The following is a 22,291-nucleotide window of genomic DNA, read 5'->3' as shown; positions in this document are numbered from 1 at the left end:
GTAATACACTACAGGAAGTGTAGGGGGCTCTAGTTAGATTAGTCAATTAATCCAGTAATAGTTAATAGGGTAACTAATCATAGAAATAATGTGCATTATCAAAATGATCAATCATAATTGTATATTGTATTATTTGTTTGCTGATTACAGTATTTTTCATTTGTAGCCCATCTGTAGTTGGTTGCACAATCAGAATCCATAACACTGTAAACAAAATGATAATAAATTCATGTAAATAACATGATATACTCTACAAATATACTGTATTTTGTAACAGTATTGCTGTTGTAGAATAACAGAAATAGAATGTAAATTCACAAAAACTAATGATCACCGTTATTTTACAGATATTTGCATTTATTTGAATGGTTGTTGCTGTTATTATTATGGCAAAATACTGTAAATAAGAATAAATAGAGTAACAAAGGTAGTATTGTTAAGAAATAAGACTAATTCTACAGATTTTACATCATTGAGAAAAACACAAATTTATTATACTACTGTTAATTAACTGTTTCCTCTGGCGCCCCCTGCTGCTTGTTTATGGTATACATTAGCGGTGTAGCTGCTAACGTTCAAACCTGCAGCTCTTAAACTGTATTTTATCAGGATGCACCTGATCACGTTTACTGCAGTCCCGATAAACAGAACGTTATGTCTTCACTGTGATTGGACGACACTTTTAAACACACAAAATACAAAACACCACCAACGTTTCTCTCTCCTGATTCTCACTGATCTGTTTCTCAGTGTTTCTCTGGTAACAGTCATCAGTCAGCACTGCCTAATCTAAACACTTCTGTCCAATCACAGGCAGCTCCACCCATTTTACTTATTTTAATATTTTATATTAATGGTAAAACGTTCTCTGCTCATTTTGCTCTTGTGTTCCCCTTTTGAGTTTTGGTTCCTCTCTGTGTTTTTCTCTTCTTACTCTTAGGGAGCTTTCCTTGGCGACGCTCATGGGCCTGGATTTTTCTGTAAAGCTGCTTTGTGACAACGTCTGCTGTAAAAAGCTCTGTATGAATAACCTTTGACCCAACTTCACTCATGTAGACTGTAAAAACAAAATAGGAGGGGTGCCTAAACTTTTCCTCACGAGGGCTCTGAAGTGTTTGTGGTGATATGAGAACCAGAGAGTCAAAGTTTTTCAAAACCTACAACATTAGGCAGCTTTTCATTACTAGAGAACTTCATAAATTCACTCGTAAATTGATGGAGAATGTGCTCTGTATGGTTCTATGTAGCACCAAAAAGGTTCTGTTATTGTTACAAGCTTGACATCATAACAGCAGAACCGTTTTTGGTGCTACATACATTCTGCATCAATCTGAAGAACCGTTTCGCCATGCAGAGAACCCAGCAAAAATGGGCATCTTGTCAAGTGAAATGATCTTAAATCTAGTCTGTCTAAAATCCCCATGTTGAGATGGTTGTGCATTTATTACAGGATTATCTAGCTTATTTCTAATCATAAACAAACTTAGATTAAAGTCATTTTATTCAGTAAAATGATCTCACTGTCCCGCAGGATAATGTTGCTGGTGTCAAGCTAATTTCCTACAAGCTAAATGATCTGAGATCATTCAACTTAATAAAATCACTTAAACCAGTAGAAACGTCTAGAAATGAGGTGAATCATCTTAAATTAGGTTCACAACAATCTCAGCAGGAGAGATATTAGATTTATTGACTATATTTAAGATGAATTTACTTGACAAGACACCATTTTTTGCAGTGAACCCTTTCAGCATGCAGTGTTCATGGTTCTATACAGAACCATCGTCTTCACTAAAGAACCCTCGAAGAACCATCTTTTTAAGAGTGTATCATCATCTGTTTACACGCGAGTGGGAACGCCCCCCCCAGCCGATCCCTGCAGGTTCCCGTGTGCAGGTGTGTGTGTATGCGGTGCTGCTGCAGCGCGAGGGTCCGTGTCCGAGCGTGATCCGGGGTCTGAGATGTTCAGACGCGCTGCTGCCCTTTCCTTCAATTACCGCACAATCAAATCCTGCCGGAGGCTGCGGCGTCGTTAGAGCATCCGCTAATGCAGTTTTGATTGAGTTTCCAATCTTATAACGAGCAGAAGGAGCGGGAACACGGGGGGGGGGCAGGGGGGGAGGGGGGGGGTTCAGGACTGTTTAGCTGCAACTGCTAAAAACAATAGAATTAAATAAAAGATCTGAATAAATTGATGCATAAACATAAAGAGGATGGTCAACAGACTGGTGACAGGACAGGTGTGGCGGGGCTGACCGTGTACACCAGGCTGGGATCTTCAGCTGGACACTTAACACCGTTCCAGGGGGCGGCGCTCTACTGGCGACGCTGTGCTTCTCCCACATTAGGGCTGCGCGAGTGATTGAATTGTATTTTCGGTTACGATTTCGATTTCCAACGATTAAGAAAACACGATAATCGAGATAAAACGTTATTGTGCTGCATTCAGTTTCACAGCGAGGCTCTCGTTTGGTCCTGTGTTCTAAATCCAGCGCTACTCTTTCCTTTACAGCACCCCCCACAAAAGCCCAAAGCTTTTTTAAAGATTTTATTTATTTTATTTCATTTATTTTCATTTATTTTCATTTATCATTTTTCTATTCTTTATTTAAAGGTACATATTTATATATTATTTGTTTATATACCTATTTTTTACATTTATTTTGATTTCTTTAGGATTTTTTCACTGTTTATTTAAATGTATATATATATACTTATATATTTTATGTTATTTATTTATTCATCTTTTTTTTTACTTTTTGTTGCTTTTTTTTAGTTGGATTACATTTAAAGTTCAGGGAAATTGACTGTTAAAAGGACGCGATTTTTCTACGTTTAATAAACACGATGTTTCCGTCAGTGAATGATAAGTCTGATTGTAATAAAGACCCTGTGTGCTTGTTTTAAAGCTGCACTGTGTAAGTTTTGGGGATTTGGGCCCTCTCTGGTGACCCACCATATTTTAGTGTGTTGATATTCTCCTCACTCAGTAACGACACTTCACTTCACTGCAGCTTTGAGGGGGCGTTCCTTTAACTTAGTTTTTCTATTTTAATGCTGTATTCACCTTTGCAGTGGACGTTCGACGCCAAACTGGATCTTCCATTATTTTCGGATTATTAACGGAACTGTGACGGAAAGTTCTGCCACCTTAAGCGGCACCGGTCCGCAGACCACAGCAAAGAGCAGAACGATCAGCCACGGGTTCCGCCACGCCGACGACCGCAGCGGTGGAATAAACCGGCTGTTGATTTTTCGGGACGCCAAACGTCTCACTGACGAATTCCAGACAAACTCAGTACTACACAACAAACAAGAGTGCAGAGCGCCCCCTGTCTTTCTCCACCTTACATAAACACTGTACTCTGATAAAGCTCTCCTCTGATCGTCATATGTTTGCGGCGTCACCATGGCAACGTTTGCGTGACTTCATGTCGGCGCTTTGCGGTGCAGAGTAACGTTTTTGTCAACTGAAACGTGAACGCAGCACTGGTTTCATTCAGATCTGAGTGCACTGTTTACACTGATGCTGTATTACACCTGATGGCCATCTGGGGGCGTGTCTGAAAGACCAGCAGGCGTAGGTGTGTACGCAGTTTGTCCTGCTGACCCACGGTTTAAACACTGAATGCATCTCCATGATTATATCGATAAGAATAAGCAGGTGAGATGCGATCAGGTACGGCTCCACATTTTAATCTGACTGGTCGCCGCGCAGCTAATTTGCATGAAGTCTTGGGTTGCCACTCATTCGTTTTTCACCTGCACAGTTTTCACTGTTGTTCGTCTGGTTTTTGCAGTTTTCTCGAACTGTGGGGGAAAAAACGAGCAGTTTGTTTGTCACCTTTCACCTTACTGTGAAGAACAAAGGGCGGCTCTCCGAACAAAACCTCACATCTCCAAAATAACCTAACTTCAAAGGAAAACCTCAGAGCTTTCAGCGTAAAATAATGTAACAGGATTTTATTCTGAGTCAGTGTGGAGGAAAACGCTGACACACAGGGTAAATGGCAGCGAGCAGAGAGGATGAGAGAGACAGGGAGGAAAGAGAAAAAAGAGTGAGAGAGACAGAGAGTAGAAAAAGAGGAAACAGAAGAGAGAAAGAAAGAGGAAAGAGATGGAGAGAATAGGAAAGAGAGAAATAGGGAAAAAGAGCGAGAGAGAGGAAAGAAGGAGAGGGAGAGAGAGAGAGAGAGAGAGAGAGAGAGAGAGAGAGAGAGAGACTGTAACTTTAGTTGACAGCAGATTGCCAGAGAGAGTTTCCATGACAACAAATCAAATATTTCCCCGGCAACTTTCTCCGTCCTCCACGCCGCCAAACGAGACGAGAAATTATGCCCTTCACTCGAGACCATTTCCCTCTCTCGCTCGCTCTCTCTCTCTCTCTGCGTCTGCTCCGCTAACCTGCTCCACACACACACACTCACACACACACACACTCACACACACACTCACACTCACACACACACACACACACACACACACACACAAGCTTCGGATGGTGTCGTTTCCACGACAACCACTCAAACTCCACAGACAGGCACTAAAGGTCGGGTGTAGATTAGCAGACTGGACAATTGTGAACAATTTCAAAACACATTATGAGAGCCGGAGTGGCGGCGCGATTAAAGCGATAGTTCAGCTATAATTCAAACTCCCCCCAGCTGCCCCCCCGCCATCACATCCAAACACAGTCCATCAGCCAAGACGTTTGGTGCCTTATTTGTTTTATGCACTGGAGCTACCAAGCTAATGTAGCTAACAAGTAATGGAAGCTTATAGCCCACCAATTAGCATGATGCTAACTGCTTCCTAAATCAGTGCATACTGGCCTCAAATGTGTTCATCCGTTCCACCTTAAGTGGTGCAGTAGTTATGTTACATTCGCCAACTTCTAATTCAAATTATCCGTTCCACCTTAAACGGTGCAGTAGTTACGTTACATTCGGCAGCTTCTTATTCAAATTATCCGTTCCACCTTAAGCAGTGCAGAGGTTACGTTCTATAGGCCAGCTTCTAATTCAAATTATCCGTTCCACCTTAAGCGGTGCAGAGGTTACGTTCGATAGGCCAGCTTCTAATTCAAATCATCCGTTCCACCTTAAGCGGTGCAGAGGTTACGTTCTATAGGCCAGCTTCTTATTCAAATTATCCGTTCCACCTTAAACGGTGCAGAGGTTACGTTCTATAGGCCAGCTTCTAATTCAAATCATCCGTTCCACCTTAAGCGGTGCAGAGGTTACGTTCTATAGGCCAGCTTCTTATTCAAATTATCCGTTCCACCTTAAACGGTGCAGAGGTTACGTTCTATAGGCCAGCTTCTAATTCAAATTATCCGTTCCACCTTAAACGGTGCAGAGGTTACGTTCTATAGGCCAGCTTCTAATTCAAATTATCCGTTCCACCTTAAGCGGTGCAGAGGTTACGTTCTATAGGCCAGCTTCTAATTCAAATTATCCGTTCCACCTTAAACGGTGCAGAGGTTACGTTCTATAGGCCAGCTTCTTAGCTACTGAACAAGAGGCTGCAGAATAGAATGTAAGAGCAACCCCATTTAAGGTGGAACGGATAATTCCGAGCAGAAGCAGCTCCTCCACAGTTTTTTTCACTGCACTGTAAAAGCTGATAACTATGCGAGAAAAATCATCATATTTCTCATTATAATGCTGTTATAATAATATTATGAAGCTATTTTCAACTTTAAAGTAATTATACTAATTAAACGATCTGCGCTTTCTTTAAATGTCGTTTCTGCCGATGCGGCGGCTAATTCTGCTTATAAAGCTGCCTGAATAAGTAAGAATGTGCAGAAATGGGGTTATAAAGTCTCTCAACAGTCTCATAGTGAGTGATATTAGCTGTGCCGAGTCCATTTCGGCTGCTCCTCTGGGTTCCGCGCGTTCAGGGCGCTGAGGAGGAGGCGGATGCGTCTTTATCGTTCATGCTCAGTGCACACTCTCACAATCAGACGGTGCGGGATCCAGAACTCAGGACGGCTCAGAGGAGATTAGCACAGCGCGTGTATAAACATACATATGCAAATACGGCGTCTAAATAAAGGGACACAAGCGGCTCTTAATTCCTGCAGCAGGCTGGAGAGCGACTGCTGCTGGCCACAAGCTACGTTTCTGAAGGAGGTCAAGAGGAAATCTGTCCCTACAGGAGCGTCGCTCACTCGCTTAAAGAGCCCGTATCCTACGTTCCCCCTGAAGTCCTCTTATAGCGTTTGTGTGAATTATCCTTCAGTCACAATTCATTTATGTGATCGACCACTTTATCAGCCTCACAGCCACACAGGCTGTCTTTGTTACTGGGCCTTTAAGACTGATATATGCAAATGAGCTCTGTTCTGACTGGCTGAAACACTCCTTATAACTTAAGAGTGAATGTGGGGCTAAACTGCTGATGGATGGATCATCCATATTCATATAGACGCTATATGTTTATTCAACATCCACTATGGATTATTTATTATCTACTGTGACATTATCAGCAACCACTATGAATTATTCAGTACCTACTATGAATTATTCAGTATCCACTATGAATTATTTAGTACCTACTATGAATAATTCAGTACCTACTATGAATGATTCAGTATCCACTATGAAGTATTCAGCATCTACTATGAATAATTCAGTACCTACTATGAATTATTCAGCATCTACTATGAATTATTCAGTACCTACTATGAATTATTCAGTACCTACTATTAATTATTCAGTATCTACTATGAATTATTCAGCATCTACTATGAATTATGTAGTACCTACTATGAATTATTCAGTATCCACTATGAATTATTCAGCATCTACTATGAATTATTCAGTATCCACTATGAATTTTTCAGTACCTACTATGAATAATTCAGTACCTACTATGAATTATTCAGTATCCACTATGAATTATTCAGCATCTACTATGAATTACTAAGTACCTACTATGAATTATTTATTATATACTATGAATTGTTTAATTTCTGCTATGAAGTAAACAATATCCACTATGAATTATTCATTATCTACTGTGAATTATACAAAATCCAGTATGAATTATTCAGTATAATACAGATTATTCAATAACTAGAATAAATACTCAGTATCTATCCAGTAACTGCTCTGAATCACTGAGTATATACTATATTTTTGATCATCGTCTATCATTTATTCAGTATGTATGCAGTTATTACAGCGAGGGACAGTAACGTTGTTAAACACACATATTTGCAGGTTTTATTTCTCCCGTTTTCTCCCCTCAGCGCTGCTGCAAACCTCACAGAAACGAGCTCAGCCAAATGCAAATGAGGCGAGAAGCTGGCGTCCCTTTATTTTGTGCCTTTTATTTTTAGACGAACAAATCGAGGATATTAAAAATGCTAATTAGTAATTCACCATATCTGACGGTTCTCCCGCTTGATGGCACTGAAACGGCGCCGAAGCCTCTCCCTCACATCACCCACCCGGTACTGTATGCTGGCAGGGCTTTAAAGGGCTCGTCTCCTCGATATCGGCTCTCAGGCGCTGAGTTATGACCGTTTGATGCAGCGAGCTGAGGCCATGTGGACCCTGCAGCAGGACAGAGCCGCTATCAGCGCACAAACAGATGGAGCGCTGCCGTCTAATGTCTCTCCATCCCCCTATTTATATATGCCCTTACAAATAAATCAGCCAGGCCACTAAGAACCTCTGCTGGTTCACTGAAGAACCTTCTGGTGGCTGGTTCTCATGAGGAAACTCAGCAACTTCACCAACTTTTCAGAATTTCTCAACAAAAAATGGTTGTGAATATTTGGCCTATAGGCTGAGACACTGTGTTACCCACGTTTTGGCCACGCCCACTCACCCAGCCTTCATACTCTCACTGAATAACCACGCCCACTCACCCAGCCTTTATACTCTCACTGAATAACCACGCCCACTCACCCAGCCGCCATACTCTCACTGAATAACCACGCCCACTCACCCAGCCTTCATACTCTCACTGAATAACCACGCCCACTCACCCAGCCGCCATACTCTCACTGAATAACCACGCCCACTCACCCAGCCGCCATACTCTCACTGAATAACCACGCCCACTCACCCAGCCGCCATACTCTCACTGAATAACCACGCCCACTCACCCAGCCGCCATACTCTCACTGAATAACCACGCCCACTCACCCAGCCTTCATACTCTCACTGAATAACCACGCCCACTCACCCAGCCTTCATACTCTCACTGAATAACAACGCCCACTCACCCAGCCTCCATACTCTCACTGAATAACCACGCCCACTCACCCAGCCGCCATAGTCTCACTGAATAACCACGCCCACTCACCCCGCCTTCATACTCTCACCGAATAACCACACCCACTCACCCAGCCTCCATACTCTCACTGAATAACCACGCCCACTCACCCAGCCGCCATACTCTCACTGAATAACCACGCCCACTCACCCAGCCGCCATTGTCTCACTGAATAACCACGCCCACTCACCCCGCCTTCATACTCTCACCGAATAACCACGCCCACTCACCCAGCCTTTGTACTCTCACTGAATAACCACGCCCACTCACCCAGCCTTCATACTCTCACTGAATAACCACGCCCACTCACCCAGCCGCCATACTCTCACTGAATAACCACGCCCACTCACCCAGCCTCCATACTCCCAATGAATAACCACGCCCACTCACCCAGCCTCCATACTCTCACTGAATAACCACGCCCACTCACCCAGCCTCCATACTCCCAATGAATAACCACGCCCACTCACCCAGCCTTCATACTCTCACTGAATAACCACCTTCATACTCATACTCATACTCTCACTGAATAACCACGCCCACTCACCCAGCCGCCATACTCTCACTGAATAACCACGCCCACTCACCCAGCCGCCATACTCTCACTGAATAACCACCTTCATACTCATACTCATACTCTCACTGAATAACCACGGCCACTCACCCAGCCGCCATACTCTCACTGAATAACCACGCCCACTCACCCAGCCGCCATAGTCTCACTGAATAACCACGCCCACTCACCCAGCCGCCATAGTCTCACTGAATAACCACGCCCACTCACCCCGCCTTCATACTCTCACTGAATAACCACGCCCACTCACCCAGCCTCCATACTCTCACTGAATAACCACGCCCACTCACCCAGCCTCCATACTCTCACTGAATAACCACGCCCACTCACCCAGCCTCCATACTCTCACTGAATAACCACGCCCACTCACCCAGCCTCCATACTCTCACTGAATAACCACGCCCACTCACCCAGCCTTCATACTCTCACTGAATAACCACGCCCACTCACCCAGCCTTCATACTCTCACTGAATAACCACGCCCACTCACCCAGCCTTCATACTCTCACTGAATAACCACGCCCACTCACCCAGCCTCCATACTCTCACTGAATAACCACGCCCACTCACCCAGCCTTCATACTCTCACTGAATAACCACGCCCACTCACCCAGCCTCCATACTCTCACTGAATAACCACGCCCACTCACCCAGCCTCCATACTCTCACTGAATAACCACGCCCACTCACCCAGCCGCCATACTCTCACTGAATAACCACGCCCACTCACCCAGCCTCCATACTCTCACTGAATAACCACGCCCACTCACCCAGCCCTCATACTCTCACTGAATAACCACGCCCACTCACCCAGCCTCCATACTCTCACTGAATAACCACGCCCACTCACCCAGCCTCCATACTCTCACTGAATAACCACGCCCACTCACCCAGCCTCCATACTCACTGAATAAAGAAAATAAAATGGTGAAAATGGAGATTTTGTTCTGACGGCGATGATTTGAGTATCTGTGTTACTACATACATACAAGGTCCTACATGTAATGTGTCCCACATGTATAAGACATATTTAAATACCTACATGTGTTCATAATAATAATAATAAAGTCTTCCATATATATTCATTTAACAAACCCACGCGTGTCTCTAGGCAGCCGGCTCTGCTCTGCTGCCGGACTCTGTGTTTAATTTCATTCAGGTCACCAAATGTCAAATGTTTGCCTCCAGAAATATGATATTGGGAAACTGCCTTACATATTCAAATGATGCAAAATGACCTTTCTGTGGGTCCGTCTATTCATGTCCAGCGCTTCAGGGTTAATAATGTTAGCCTGCTGCTGCTGCATCCTCCAAGCGTTCTCCTCATAACCTTACTATTCTAGATCTGTTAGAGCAGGATTCTCAGCGCTGGTCCTGGAGAACCACCGCCCCACCCTGGACCTTCACTGTTCACACTGCGGAGAACACACCTGATCCAATTAATCAGCTCATTAACAGCCCGTTACTGAGTTAGAGTGGCTGTATTACAGCAGGAAAAACATTAAAACAGGCAGTTTAGCCCCGCCCACTCAGCCTACAGCACGTTAGCCACGCCCATTCAGCCTACAGCAGTTCAGCCCCATCCATTCAGCCTGTGGCAGTTCAGCCCCACCCATTCAGCCTATGGCATGTTAACCCCGCCCATTCAGCCTACAGCAGTTCAGCCCCGCCCATTAGCCTACTGCACGTTACCCCCACCCACTCAGCCTACATCAGTTTGGCCCCACCCACTCAGCCTACAGCAGTTCAGCCCCGCCCATTAGCCTACTGCAGGTTAGCTCCACCCATTCAGCCTGTAGCACGTTAGCCCTGCCCATTCAGCCTACAGTTGTTTAGCCCTGCCCATTTAATCTTTTTACTAATGAAAAATTACAAGGCTGCCAATCAGAACAGAGCTCATTTACATGTATCAGTCTTAAAGGCGCAGTAACAGAATCAGCCTGGTTAATTATTGAGGGGTAAAGAGAGGCTAAACGATCACGTGGAAATGAATCATGATTCTAGTAAAAGTCTCAGATTTGGGCTCTTTACATTTCACAAACGTCTGAGAAGGTCACTCAGACGAGAGCAGGCTGGGTGCTGTTTCTCCAGCGCCAGCACGGCCTCCTGATCCTCGGCCTCATTAGAATGGCCTGAAGCGGCTTTTACCCGAGAACAAGGGGCAAAAAAACAAAAGAGAGCGAAGAGCAGCTCGCAGAAATAACCTTCACCAAACTCGATAAGCGAGAGGAGCCGGGCTGCAGCCTGGGAGGCATCCGTCAGCGCCAGGCAGCCGTCAGCCAGGCAGCGCTATAAATAACCCGGGCAGGGAGGTGTGCGCGTCTGTGTGGATCCTGCAGCCTCCTGAACTGACAGCGGGACCAGGCACCATCGGTGACAGGCAGCAGAAGAACATCTCCAAAAATCCGCCGCCAGCAACCGCACTCATTACTGCCTGGAGGCCGAGAGCGAGGCAGGAAAAAACAAACGCTGCTGTGTTCAGCTCCACACAAGACTGAAGAGCAGCAGCCCTGAGACCACTGACGAGACCATCCATCACAACTGACAATCAAGTTAGACGATTTAAATATTACAAAGACGAACTAAAGTGATCAGATTTCTGTCAGGAGCTTTGATTTAACGTCTGAATCGTAAATATTCTTTATAAATTCTGCAGCTTCAGAACTTCATACAGCAGCACAGGGCAGCACTTCATATCTCCTACCGTGATCGTTAAAACCAAACCGCACGGCTTCCCTCGCCAAACTCGAACGAGGGCGATGGCAGGTGATTTGGATGTTGTGGTAACATCAAAATGAGTAAAAACAAAAAAGCAAAATCTTGTTATTGTTATTAATAGAATGATAATAATATTAATAATAATAATAATAACAACAAATAACAACAACAAAATCACAGCAAGACCAACTAAACCACACCAAGAACAATAAGACCATACCAACAAAAACGAAACAAAAACTACCAAACTACCTTCCTGAGAACAATCAAACTATACCAAAACTACCAAACGACACCAAGAACTACTAAACCACACCAAGAACAAAGCTGGCTTATCAGGTTCTGAACAGAAATATATGTTTATGGAGGACTAGATATTCTCAGTCCTCACTGCAGGAATCATGTTCATTACTGAGCATTTTCATTTTATCATGTTCCTATTTTAAATGCGAGTAACTCCACAGACAGAGCCGATAAAATGAAGTGTCTGTAACCGTTACTGAAATCAGGCCTGTGCAGAGCTGCATGAGAACAACTGTACTGATTTTTATTACATTTTCTCGTTCTGAACTGCTGGTTTAAACGTGGATATTAGAGCGGTAAAGCGGCTCTGCTGCCCGTTTCCGGACGGTACGAGCTCCAGATGAATTCGAGCTGCTCTGAATGGCCGAGCTCTCGCTGACCGATCCGCTCCTCTCTCATTACACGCCCAACAGGCCAGTCCTGCTCTGCTGTTAATGGACGTTTCTGTGCCATATTTTACATAAACGATCTCCAGCTACACGCTGTGCGTCCATCTTGAGCTTAATGAGAAAAGCTGAGGGGAACATGTCCGTCTCTGCTGGGGGCTTCAGAGGGGCTTTTGAAGAGGAAGTGAAACTGAAGAGCGTGGAATTAAACTGAGTTTATACTCAGACGGAGGATTGGTCCGTTATATCGGCTAATGTGGCTAACAAGTAATGGAAGCTAAAATTCGCATCACAAGTGTCCGGTGGTCCGACGGATCAACACTTGAAATTCTTTTTGGAAATCATGGACACTGTGTCCTCCAGGCTAAAGAGGAGAGGGACCATCCCACTTGTTATTAGTGCACAGTTCAAAAGCCAGCATCCGTAATGGTATGGGGGGGGCGGGGGCGGTTTGGTGCACATGGCATAGGTGATTTTGATTATTTCAGCAAGACGATGTCAAACCACATTCTGCATGTATTACAGCAGCATTGCTCTGTATTAAAACAGTCTGGGTGCTAAACTGACCTGCCTGCAGTCCAGACCTGTCACCACTGAAAACATTTGGCACATTATAAAATGAAAAATATGATAAATGAGCTCCTGAACTGATGAGCAGCTGAAATCCTGTATCAAATAAGGACAGGAAAACATTTCACTTTCTAAACTACAGCAGCGTCTCCTCAGTTCCCAAATGCTTAAAAGAAGAGGTGATGAAACTCAGTGGTAAACAGGCCCCCGTCCCACCTTTGAAAACGCTGTCGGCATCAAAGTCAAAATGGACAAATATCTAAAAAAAAAACAATAAAATTTCCCAGTTTCAACATTTGATATGTTGTCTTTGTAGTATAGTCAATGAAATATAGGGTTTAAATGGTTTGACCATCATTACATTCTGTTTTACATTTTGCACAGCGTCCCAACTTTTTAGGAAACGATTGTACCTCAAAAGTCGGATCTGGTGATGTTTAAAAAAATGTCTGCACAGCAAAACTGCTGTATGAAGCTCCGCCCCTTCAGAGCTCAAAGCAGCCGAAAGCAGTTACTGATCGACAATCCATATTCAAATTCATACATCATAACTCAAAGCTGAAGAGTGGAGTTTCGTCTTTGCAGCCACAACACAAAAACCCTGATCACAAGAGTTTCCACCAAAATGAACCTAATGAACAGAATTTTACACACAAAAATGTAATAAACGAGGAAAAGAGCAGAACAGTGGACACTTACAGGGATCATCCAGTTGGCCAGGTCGCCGTACTTGGACACCTGCATGGCCCCCAGCATGGTCAGATTGATGTGGCCCCTGGAGAAAACAGCAATAAATACAATTAAATAACAATAAACATCCGCTTTACTACCGTCTGTAACTGGGACAGCATGTTTACAGCTATTCAGACCATCTGAGTCATCAAACTGACTAAATAACTATACTGGAAAACATCACTGAACTGCAGATCAGACAGACAGACAGACAGACACACTGACAGACAGACTGACAGATAAATATGTAAAAAAAACAGACAGACACACAGATAGACAGACAGATAAATAGGTAGAAAAACACACAGACAGACAGACAGACAGGAAGATAGACAGACAGACACATAGAAAAACAGAGAGACAGACAGATATATAAACAAACAGACAGATAGAAAAACAGATACACAGACAGAAAGATAGACAGATAGACAGATACAGACAGACAGACAGATAGAAAAACATACACAGACAGATACATAGACAAACAGACAGAGAGACAGACAAAAGAAGAGATAGACAGACAGACAGGTAGATTGATAGAGAGACAGAAAGACAGATACATAGATAGACAGACAGAGAGACAGACAGAGAGACAGACAATAACAGTAACTTATCGCTGCTGTCTGAAGAAAACCTCGTATCTCCAGTTTTGACGTTTTTCCGTTTTCGGCATTTTTTGAAAACACCTGTCGTTCTTTACGTTGTAGGTAAATTTCCTGATGAATGAACTAAAAGAAATGACCCAAAATGACTTGGCAAAAAATTCTGGTTCCATTGACTTCCATTAAAAGTAAAGTATGTTTTTTCCCCTCTCCTGTAAAGTTACATTTTGGAGATGTTTTCTTCCGACAACAGCGAGATACGGCATATAGTTATAAACAGTATTATATACACTAGACTCCAACTACTTTTATATTTTCCTTTTTTACTTTTATTTTGTATAAATTATAATGTATATATTATCACTATCAAAACAAAACCTTATATTTCCATTTCTGTCATTTCAGGAACAAGATTGAATGATAACATAGTTTAATTACATGTTTACAGTGATTGCTTGTCAACATGTCTGTCTCGGGTTTTGATCACCACTTTTGAGTTTGATTAGAACTTCTTTCTGGATGTTCTGCAGCGTTTTCTGTCATGACCTACAGTTCTGTTCATCACTCTGGACTCATCTAACTGTTTATTTACAGCTTCGCACTGATCATCTGAAAATCTGATGCGGGTTAACCATTTCTGAGCAGGTTAACCATTTCTTGCTTTCATCAACAATGAATCTGGTTTTATTCCACTATAAATATATATATATATATATACACACACTTAACATCTACAGAAATTAATAAAGAATACAGGCTGATGAAAACAGGAAGTAAAGCAGACAGTAAAGATGGCAGAGAGTGATGTGGGCTGCTGATGCAGCTCTGCAGGTGAGTAACGGAGCTGTATCTGAGTCCTGTATGCAGGTAATACTGTTATCAGTCAACGTATACAGTCCAATTAGGCAGATCGCCACCCACTGACACTGACAGGTGCGCGTGTGCTGCTCTTTAGCCCCATCATGGTGATTTATCAGGTGGTTTCTTGATCCTGAGTTAGTGTCCAGGCTGCCGGTGGGCGTCCATGCCGCATTCTGTATGTTCGGTCACGACTCCTCATGCGGCGCTACAGCGGAGTCGACCGGCCGCCGCGCAATTAGAGGCTGAATTTACAGCCTCTGCTGGATTCACGCAGAGCAAACACATAGAAATGACACACACCATGTGGGAGGGAGAAGGCATAAAACCACCCGGGAGAAAATCAATCAAGGCCGATAACGCGTCGCCAGCACGGCCTTTAGAGGACAGAGGACTCATTTCTAATGTCACGCACAAAGAAAATCTCTCCAGACCAGAATTACTAAAGAAAACACTCAGCGACGTCGGCCCTCCGCTTACATCACACACACATGCTTTAAATGAGCTTTCTGCTCTGAGTTCAGGGAAACGTGTTGAAGTTACTGTAAGAGCTGATTAATTAATCAATCACCTTCAGAAATGTTGGAGTTTCTTTAAAGGCAGAATGACTAAAACAAGCAGCCAAAAGGTAAACGCTGTAATGAAACACAGAACGGTATGTAAACAATAAAGATTTGTATGTAAACAAAGAAGATTTTAAAACAAAACTTAGAAAATCTATATTCCTTTCAATACCAATGACGGAAATAATCATGTATTTTTGATATAGATCATTAGAGACAGGCTGGCTGTACACTCACACAAACCAGCAGGACAGTTAGCAGAGTGAGCTAGCGTTAGTGTTCTAGAGTGTTCTAATGTAGGAAATAGTGATTAACGGCCAGTTCTGCTCACTGTAATGGTGTTCTATAGTGCTCTAATGTAGGGAATAGTGATTAAGGGCCAGTTCTGTTCACTGTTAGTGTTCTATTGTGTTCTAATGTAGGGAATAGTGATTAAGGGCCAGTTCTGTTCACTGTTAGTGTTCTATAGTGTTCTAGTGTAGGGAATAGTGATTAAGGGCCAGTTCTGTTCACTGTTAGTGTTCTATAGTGTTCTAGTGTAGGGAATAGTGATTAAGGGCCAGTTCTGTTCACTGTTAGTGTTCTATAGTGTTCTAATGTAGGGAATAGTGATTAAGGGCCAGTTCTGTTCACTGTAATATAACCAGCAGGACAGTTAGCAGAGTGAGCTAGCGTTAGTGTTCTATAGTGTTCTAATGTAGGAAATAGTGATTAACGGCCAGTTCTGTTCACTGTAATGGTGTTCTATAGTGTTCTAATGTAGGGAATAGTGATTAAGGGCCAGTTCTGTTCACTATTATAGTATTCTTTAGCACTCTAGTGTAGGGAATAGTGATTAACAGCCAGTTCTGCTCACTGTAATGGTGTTCTATAGTGTTCTAATGTAGGGAATAGTGATTAAGGGCCAGTTCTGTTCACTGTTAGTGTTCTATAGTGTTCTAGTGTAGGGAATAGTGATTAAGGGCCAGTTCTGTTCACTGTAATAGTATTCTTTGACACTCACACAAACCAGCAGGACAGTTAGCAGAGTGAGCTAGCGTTAGCTATTTTCAGTTAGCACGGTTAGACGCGTTAGCTGATTTCAGATAGCAGAGTGAGCTAATGTTGACTATTTTGAATGACTGGAATGGTAATCAGGGATCCATGTCTTTTCAATAGTGACAGTAATAGTGCTCTAGTGTAGTGAATAGTGATTACAGGCCAATTCTGTTCACTATAATAGTGTTCTATAGTGCTCTAGTGCAGGATATAGTGATGAAGGGGCATTTTCCTCTGGGAATAATGGCGTTCTATAGTTCTCTAACACTAGGGAATAGTGATTAGGGGGCATTTCTGTTCACTGCAACAGTGCTCTAGTGTAGGGAATAGTGATTAAGGGCCAGTTCTGTTCACTGTAATGGTGTTCTATAGTGTTCTAGTGTAGGGAATAGTGATTAAGGGCCAATTCTGTTCACTGTTAGTGTTCTATTGTGTTCTAATGTAGGGAATAGTGATTAAGGGCCAGTTCTGTTCACTGTTAGTGTTCTATTGTGTTCTAATGTAGGGAATAGTGATTAAGGGCCAGTTCTGCTCACTGTAATGGTGTTCTATAGTGCTTTAGTGTAGGGAATAGTGATTAAGGGCCAATTCTGTTCACTGTTAGTGTTCTATTGTGTTCTAATGTAGGGAATAGTGATTAAGGGCCAGTTCTGTTCACTGTTAGTGTTCTATAGTGTTCTAATGTAGGGAATAGTGATTAACGGCCAGTTCTGCTCACTGTAATGGTGTTCTATAGTGTTATAATGGAGGGAATAGTGATTAAGGGCCAGTTCTGTTCACTGTTAGTGTTCTATTGTGTTCTAGTGTAGGGAATAGTGATTAAGGGCCAGTTCTGTTCACTGTTAGTGTTCTATAGTGTTCTAATGTAGGGAATAGTGATTAAGGGCCAGTTCTGTTCACTGTAATGGTGTTCTATAGTGTTCTAATGTAGGGAATAGTGATTAAGGGCCAGTTCTGTTCACTGTTAGTGTTTTATAGTGTTCTAGTGTAGGGAATAGTGATTAAGGGCCAGTTCTGTTCACTGTTAGTGTTCTATTGTGTTCTAATGTAGGAAATAGTGATTAACGGCCAGTTCTGTTCACTGTAGTGGTGTTCTATAGTGTTCTAGTGTAGGGAATAATGATTAAGGGCCAGTTCTGTTCACTATTATAGTATTCTTTAGCACTCTAGTGTAGGGAATAGTGATTAACGGCCAGTTCTGCTCATTGTAATGGTGTTCTATAGTGTTCTAATGTAGGGAATAGTGATTAAGGGCCAGTTCTGTTCACTGTTAGTGTTCTATAGTGTTCTAGTGTAGGGAATAGTGATTAAGGGCCAGTTCTGTTCACTGTTAGTGTTCTATAGTGTTCTAATGTAGGGAATAGTGATTAAGGGCCAGTTCTGTTCACTGTTAGTGTTCTATAGTGTTCTAGTGTAGGGAATAATGATTAAGGGCCAGTTCTGTTCACTGTAATGGTGTTATACAGTGTTCTAGTGTAGTGAATAGTGATAAAAGGCCAGTTCTGCTCACTGTAATTGTGTTCTATAGTGCTTTAGTGTAGAGAATAGTGATTAAGGGCCAGATCTGTTCACTGTAATTGTGTTCTATAGTGTTCTAATGTAGGGAATAGTGATTAAGGGCCAGTTCTGTTCACTGTAATGGTGTTCTATAGTGTTCTAATGTAGGGAATAGTGATTAAGGGCCAGTTCTGTTCACTGTTAGTGTTTTATAGTGTTCTAGTGTAGGGAATAGTGATTAAGGGCCAGTTCTGTTCACTGTTAGTGTTCTATTGTGTTCTAATGTAGGAAATAGTGATTAACGGCCAGTTCTGTTCACTGTAATGGTGTTCTATAGTGTTCTAGTGTAGGGAATAATGATTAAGGGCCAGTTCTGTTCACTATTATAGTATTCTTTAGCACTCTAGTGTAGGGAATAGTGATTAACGGCCAGTTCTGCTCATTGTAATGGTGTTCTATAGTGTTCTAATGTAGGGAATAGTGATTAAGGGCCAGTTCTGTTCACTGTTAGTGTTCTATAGTGTTCTAGTGTAGGGAATAATGATTAAGGGCCAGTTCTGTTCACTGTAATGGTGTTATACAGTGTTCTAGTGTAGTGAATAGTGATAAAAGGCCAGTTCTGCTCACTGTAATTGTGTTCTATAGTGCTTTAGTGTAGAGAATAGTGATTAAGGGCCAGATCTGTTCACTGTAATTGTGTTCTATAGTGCTTTAGTGTAGGGAATAGTGATTAAGGGCCAGATCTGTTCACTGTAATGGCGTTCTACAGTGCTCTAATGCAGACAATAGTGATTAAGGGGCAGTCCTGTTCACTGTAATATTGTTATATATTGTTCTAGTGTAGTTAATAGTGATTAGTGGCCATTTCTGTTCACTGTAATAGTGTTCTATAGTGCTCTAGTGTAGTGAATAGTGATTAGTGGCCATTTCTGTTCCCTGTAATAGTGTTCTATAATGCTCTAGTGTAGTGAATAGCAATTAGTGGCCATTTCTGTTCCGTGTAATAGTGTTCTATAGTGCTCTAGTGTAGTGAATAGCAATTAGTGGCCATTTCTGTTCCCTGTAATAGTGTTCTATAGTGCTCTAGTGTGTGAAATAGAGATTTGGGGGACATTTTTTATTTTCAGTGCTGTTCTCACTCGTGTGTGTCCGAGCTGAGCCGCACGAGCCTCCAATTAAATCGCCCGTCTGCTTTTAGACACTCCAAATGTCAGTCGCTGCAGCCTGAGGCGCTGCCACCCCCTCTAACATTAACCCTTATTTTCACACTCACGGCTGCGCACGATGTAGCATTACTGGAATTGTTTCTGACGCAGGTTAATGAAACAAGCGCAGAAATCGTGAGGAAAGATTCTAAACTTTCAGCTCATATTACACTAAAGTTCGTAAACGGAAGACGAGATATTTTAATGTGTTTCAAATAAAGTCAGAACTCAAATCTGTCGATGCAGAAGGTGAAGTGAATATAAACGGAATTTATTATGTAACTAACATTTCAGCAATTATGTAATGTAATTTAAATATAAGGAAATATATATATATATATATATATATATATATCCCTGTTGAAACTCCTCCGTGCAGACGTGCCAGGTGCTCCTTCCCAAAAAATGCAGCTGCATGTGGGCTCGTCCACCCCCGCAGCACTGATTAAGGACAGTGATGCTCGTGTTTTGGGGGGTGGAAGCTGAAACTGGCTCCTGATGGAGCAGTCTAGCCAAAAATGACAGGACACTCTGTGCACAGTTTGTGTTATAAGACCGAAAATGCCCTGAAAGTGCCTCTGTTTGCGATAATGGAGCTGTATTTATAACAGTGCAGAGAGTGCGGGACACAAACTACTAACACAGGGTAACAAATCTCACATATTTAATCAGGATCCAGCAGGAAGAGCTTTTCTCATATTCCCTTCAGCAACATAACCAGACAAATATTCCTCCAGATTCTCCCTGAAAACTGTTCTAATACCATAACAGTAACTTTCTCCATCCTGAGTGTTTATGCCATTCTCCATCCTGATCAGTGATCTGTACAGAATTCACTCCTACATTACTGTAATCTCCTCTTGGTGTGTGTAATATAGCGGCGTTTAGAAGCAGATAAACAGCTCACAGTGAGAGACAGACAGGCTAAAGTACAGCCTCCACACGCGGGGGTTGGTTTAACACACTGTTACAGCCAAGACCCCCAAAGTAAACAATCAGAACTACATACAATATCCCCCCATAAACACTCACTACAGGACAGCTTTATGCACAGATTCTTTAGAAACGAACAGCAGAGGTCAGATAAATTACACTTATTTAAGTTGTGTTGATATTTGGTACAGCTGGACCCGAACATTCAACTACTCAGACATTTATTACGCAGGTATTACATTTTCAGTTTCAGGATTAGGATATTTGTTTTTTAGCATTTTTGGCTAAATGTAGACTATCAATAAAGGCAAGCGGTAAAAACTGCAACATTCGGGGAAGAAATGTAAACAATTTGAGGTTTCGCTCCAAAACGCAGCTTTATTTTAATTTGCTGAAAACAGCCAAACACAGCGAGGAGAAGCACAGCCTCCCCAGCGCTAACAGCTAAAAACACAGCCCAAGAGTGCTGTCTGGGTGGGCAGGATGGCCCCCCGTCTCCCCCCATCACTAAGCACGAGGCTAGCCAGTGCAGGCGTCTGTTCGCTGATGTAACAGAACTGGCGGCTGTCGTTCTCCTCCGAGCGCGTTCAGCTGTACAGTGATGCTGCTCACTAAGCTTCTCTCTGAAGACTCTGATCTGTGTGGGCGGGGCAAGGGACACAGCCTTGTGATTGGTCAGGGGAGTGCTTACGGAAGCGTCACCCAAGATTAGGACCGCCCAGTTTACATTGAGAGGAGAGAAATATGGTGAAATACAGCAGGTCTTTACTAGACTTTGGGAAGGTTTTCATTGGTCAGACTTTGTATGTGTATGTTTTGAGCCCAGAGGAGCAAAACTAACGTGGTTTAAGTTAATTAGCTGATTAAACGTGGATAAGTGTACATATGGAAACGCTGGTCTCACCCGCGGATCATGGCGAAGGACTCGTCGCTGGAGAAGTACGAAGCTCCAGGAAGAACCGTCACTGTTTCTTTCCCTGGATAGAACACAAACAGCTTCGTTAAAGCATGAAGTCACCACCGCTGACCACACACGGACCACGGCAGCGACGGCGCCCTCTTACTCAGGTGACCGTGTGGAAAATACCTGCTGCAAACAGCTAAACTGGGATTTTACAAAGCATTTACACACTTTTACACACACTTACACACTTTTACACACACTTACACACTTACACACTTTTACACACACTTACACACTTTTACACACACTTACACACACTTTTACACACACTTACACACACTTACACACACTTTTACACACACTTACACACACTTACACACACTTTTAGACACTCTTACACTTACACACACTTACACACTTTTACACACACACACACACACTTACACACACACACTTTTACACTTACACACACACACTTACACACTTTTACAGACACACTTTTACACTCAATTACACACTTTTACACACACACACTTTTACACACAATTACACACTTACACACACACAAACACACTTACACACACACAAACACACACTTACACACACTTTTACACACACTTTTAGACACTCTTACACTTACACACACACTTTTACACACACACTTTTACACACACACACACACACTTACACACACTTTTAGACACTCGTTTTTGTCTTGATTTTACTTGATTTGTTGCTGTACTGATAAAGTCTGAAATCAAAACGCTGAGATTTCCTGCTGTGTTATTAGCGCTCTGTCCCAAACCGCATACTAGCTCACTAAATAGTGTGAAAACAGTGCATATCCCATTAGAAGTGCACTCATTAGTGCAGTAGCTGAAGTACAGAAGTGTGTGGTTTGGGACGCGGCGTTAGATCAGCCAGTGAGCAGTTAAACAGCTGCTCTGCTGCGCTGCTCATTAGCTGCTCATTAAACACCTCCAGGAGAAAGACTGAGGGGTTTGTTGATTAAGGAGCTTTTAATGAGGTAAATTAATACATTTATTGAGGTAAACTGATAATTATTGTTCTGCTCACTGAAGGCTTGTTTTTTTATTTATTTTATTTCCTGCCTTT

The 22,291-nt window shown here is 42.6% G+C and overlaps 1 protein-coding gene across 1 annotated transcript in view; it reads right to left on the bottom strand.

Moving 5' to 3' along the window:
• The window catches only part of oxct1a (3-oxoacid CoA transferase 1a), an 81,415-nt gene that overhangs the window by 16,802 nt on the left and 42,322 nt on the right, over window positions 1–22,291 (bottom strand). The window contains exons 12-13 of the mRNA XM_036578143.1: window positions 21,176–21,248; window positions 13,543–13,618 (exon numbers count right to left, since the gene is read on the bottom strand). Of these exons, the coding sequence (XP_036434036.1) occupies window positions 13,543–13,618; window positions 21,176–21,248 (149 nt within the window). The remainder of the gene's footprint in view (window positions 1–13,542; window positions 13,619–21,175; window positions 21,249–22,291) is intronic.

This window comes from Colossoma macropomum, unplaced genomic scaffold (assembly GCF_904425465.1).
Source record: "Colossoma macropomum unplaced genomic scaffold, Colossoma_macropomum, whole genome shotgun sequence".
Lineage (NCBI taxonomy): Eukaryota > Metazoa > Chordata > Actinopteri > Characiformes > Serrasalmidae > Colossoma > Colossoma macropomum.
Note: the sequence above shows the minus strand (reverse complement) of the source record. Positions and strands in the feature narration are given on the sequence as shown.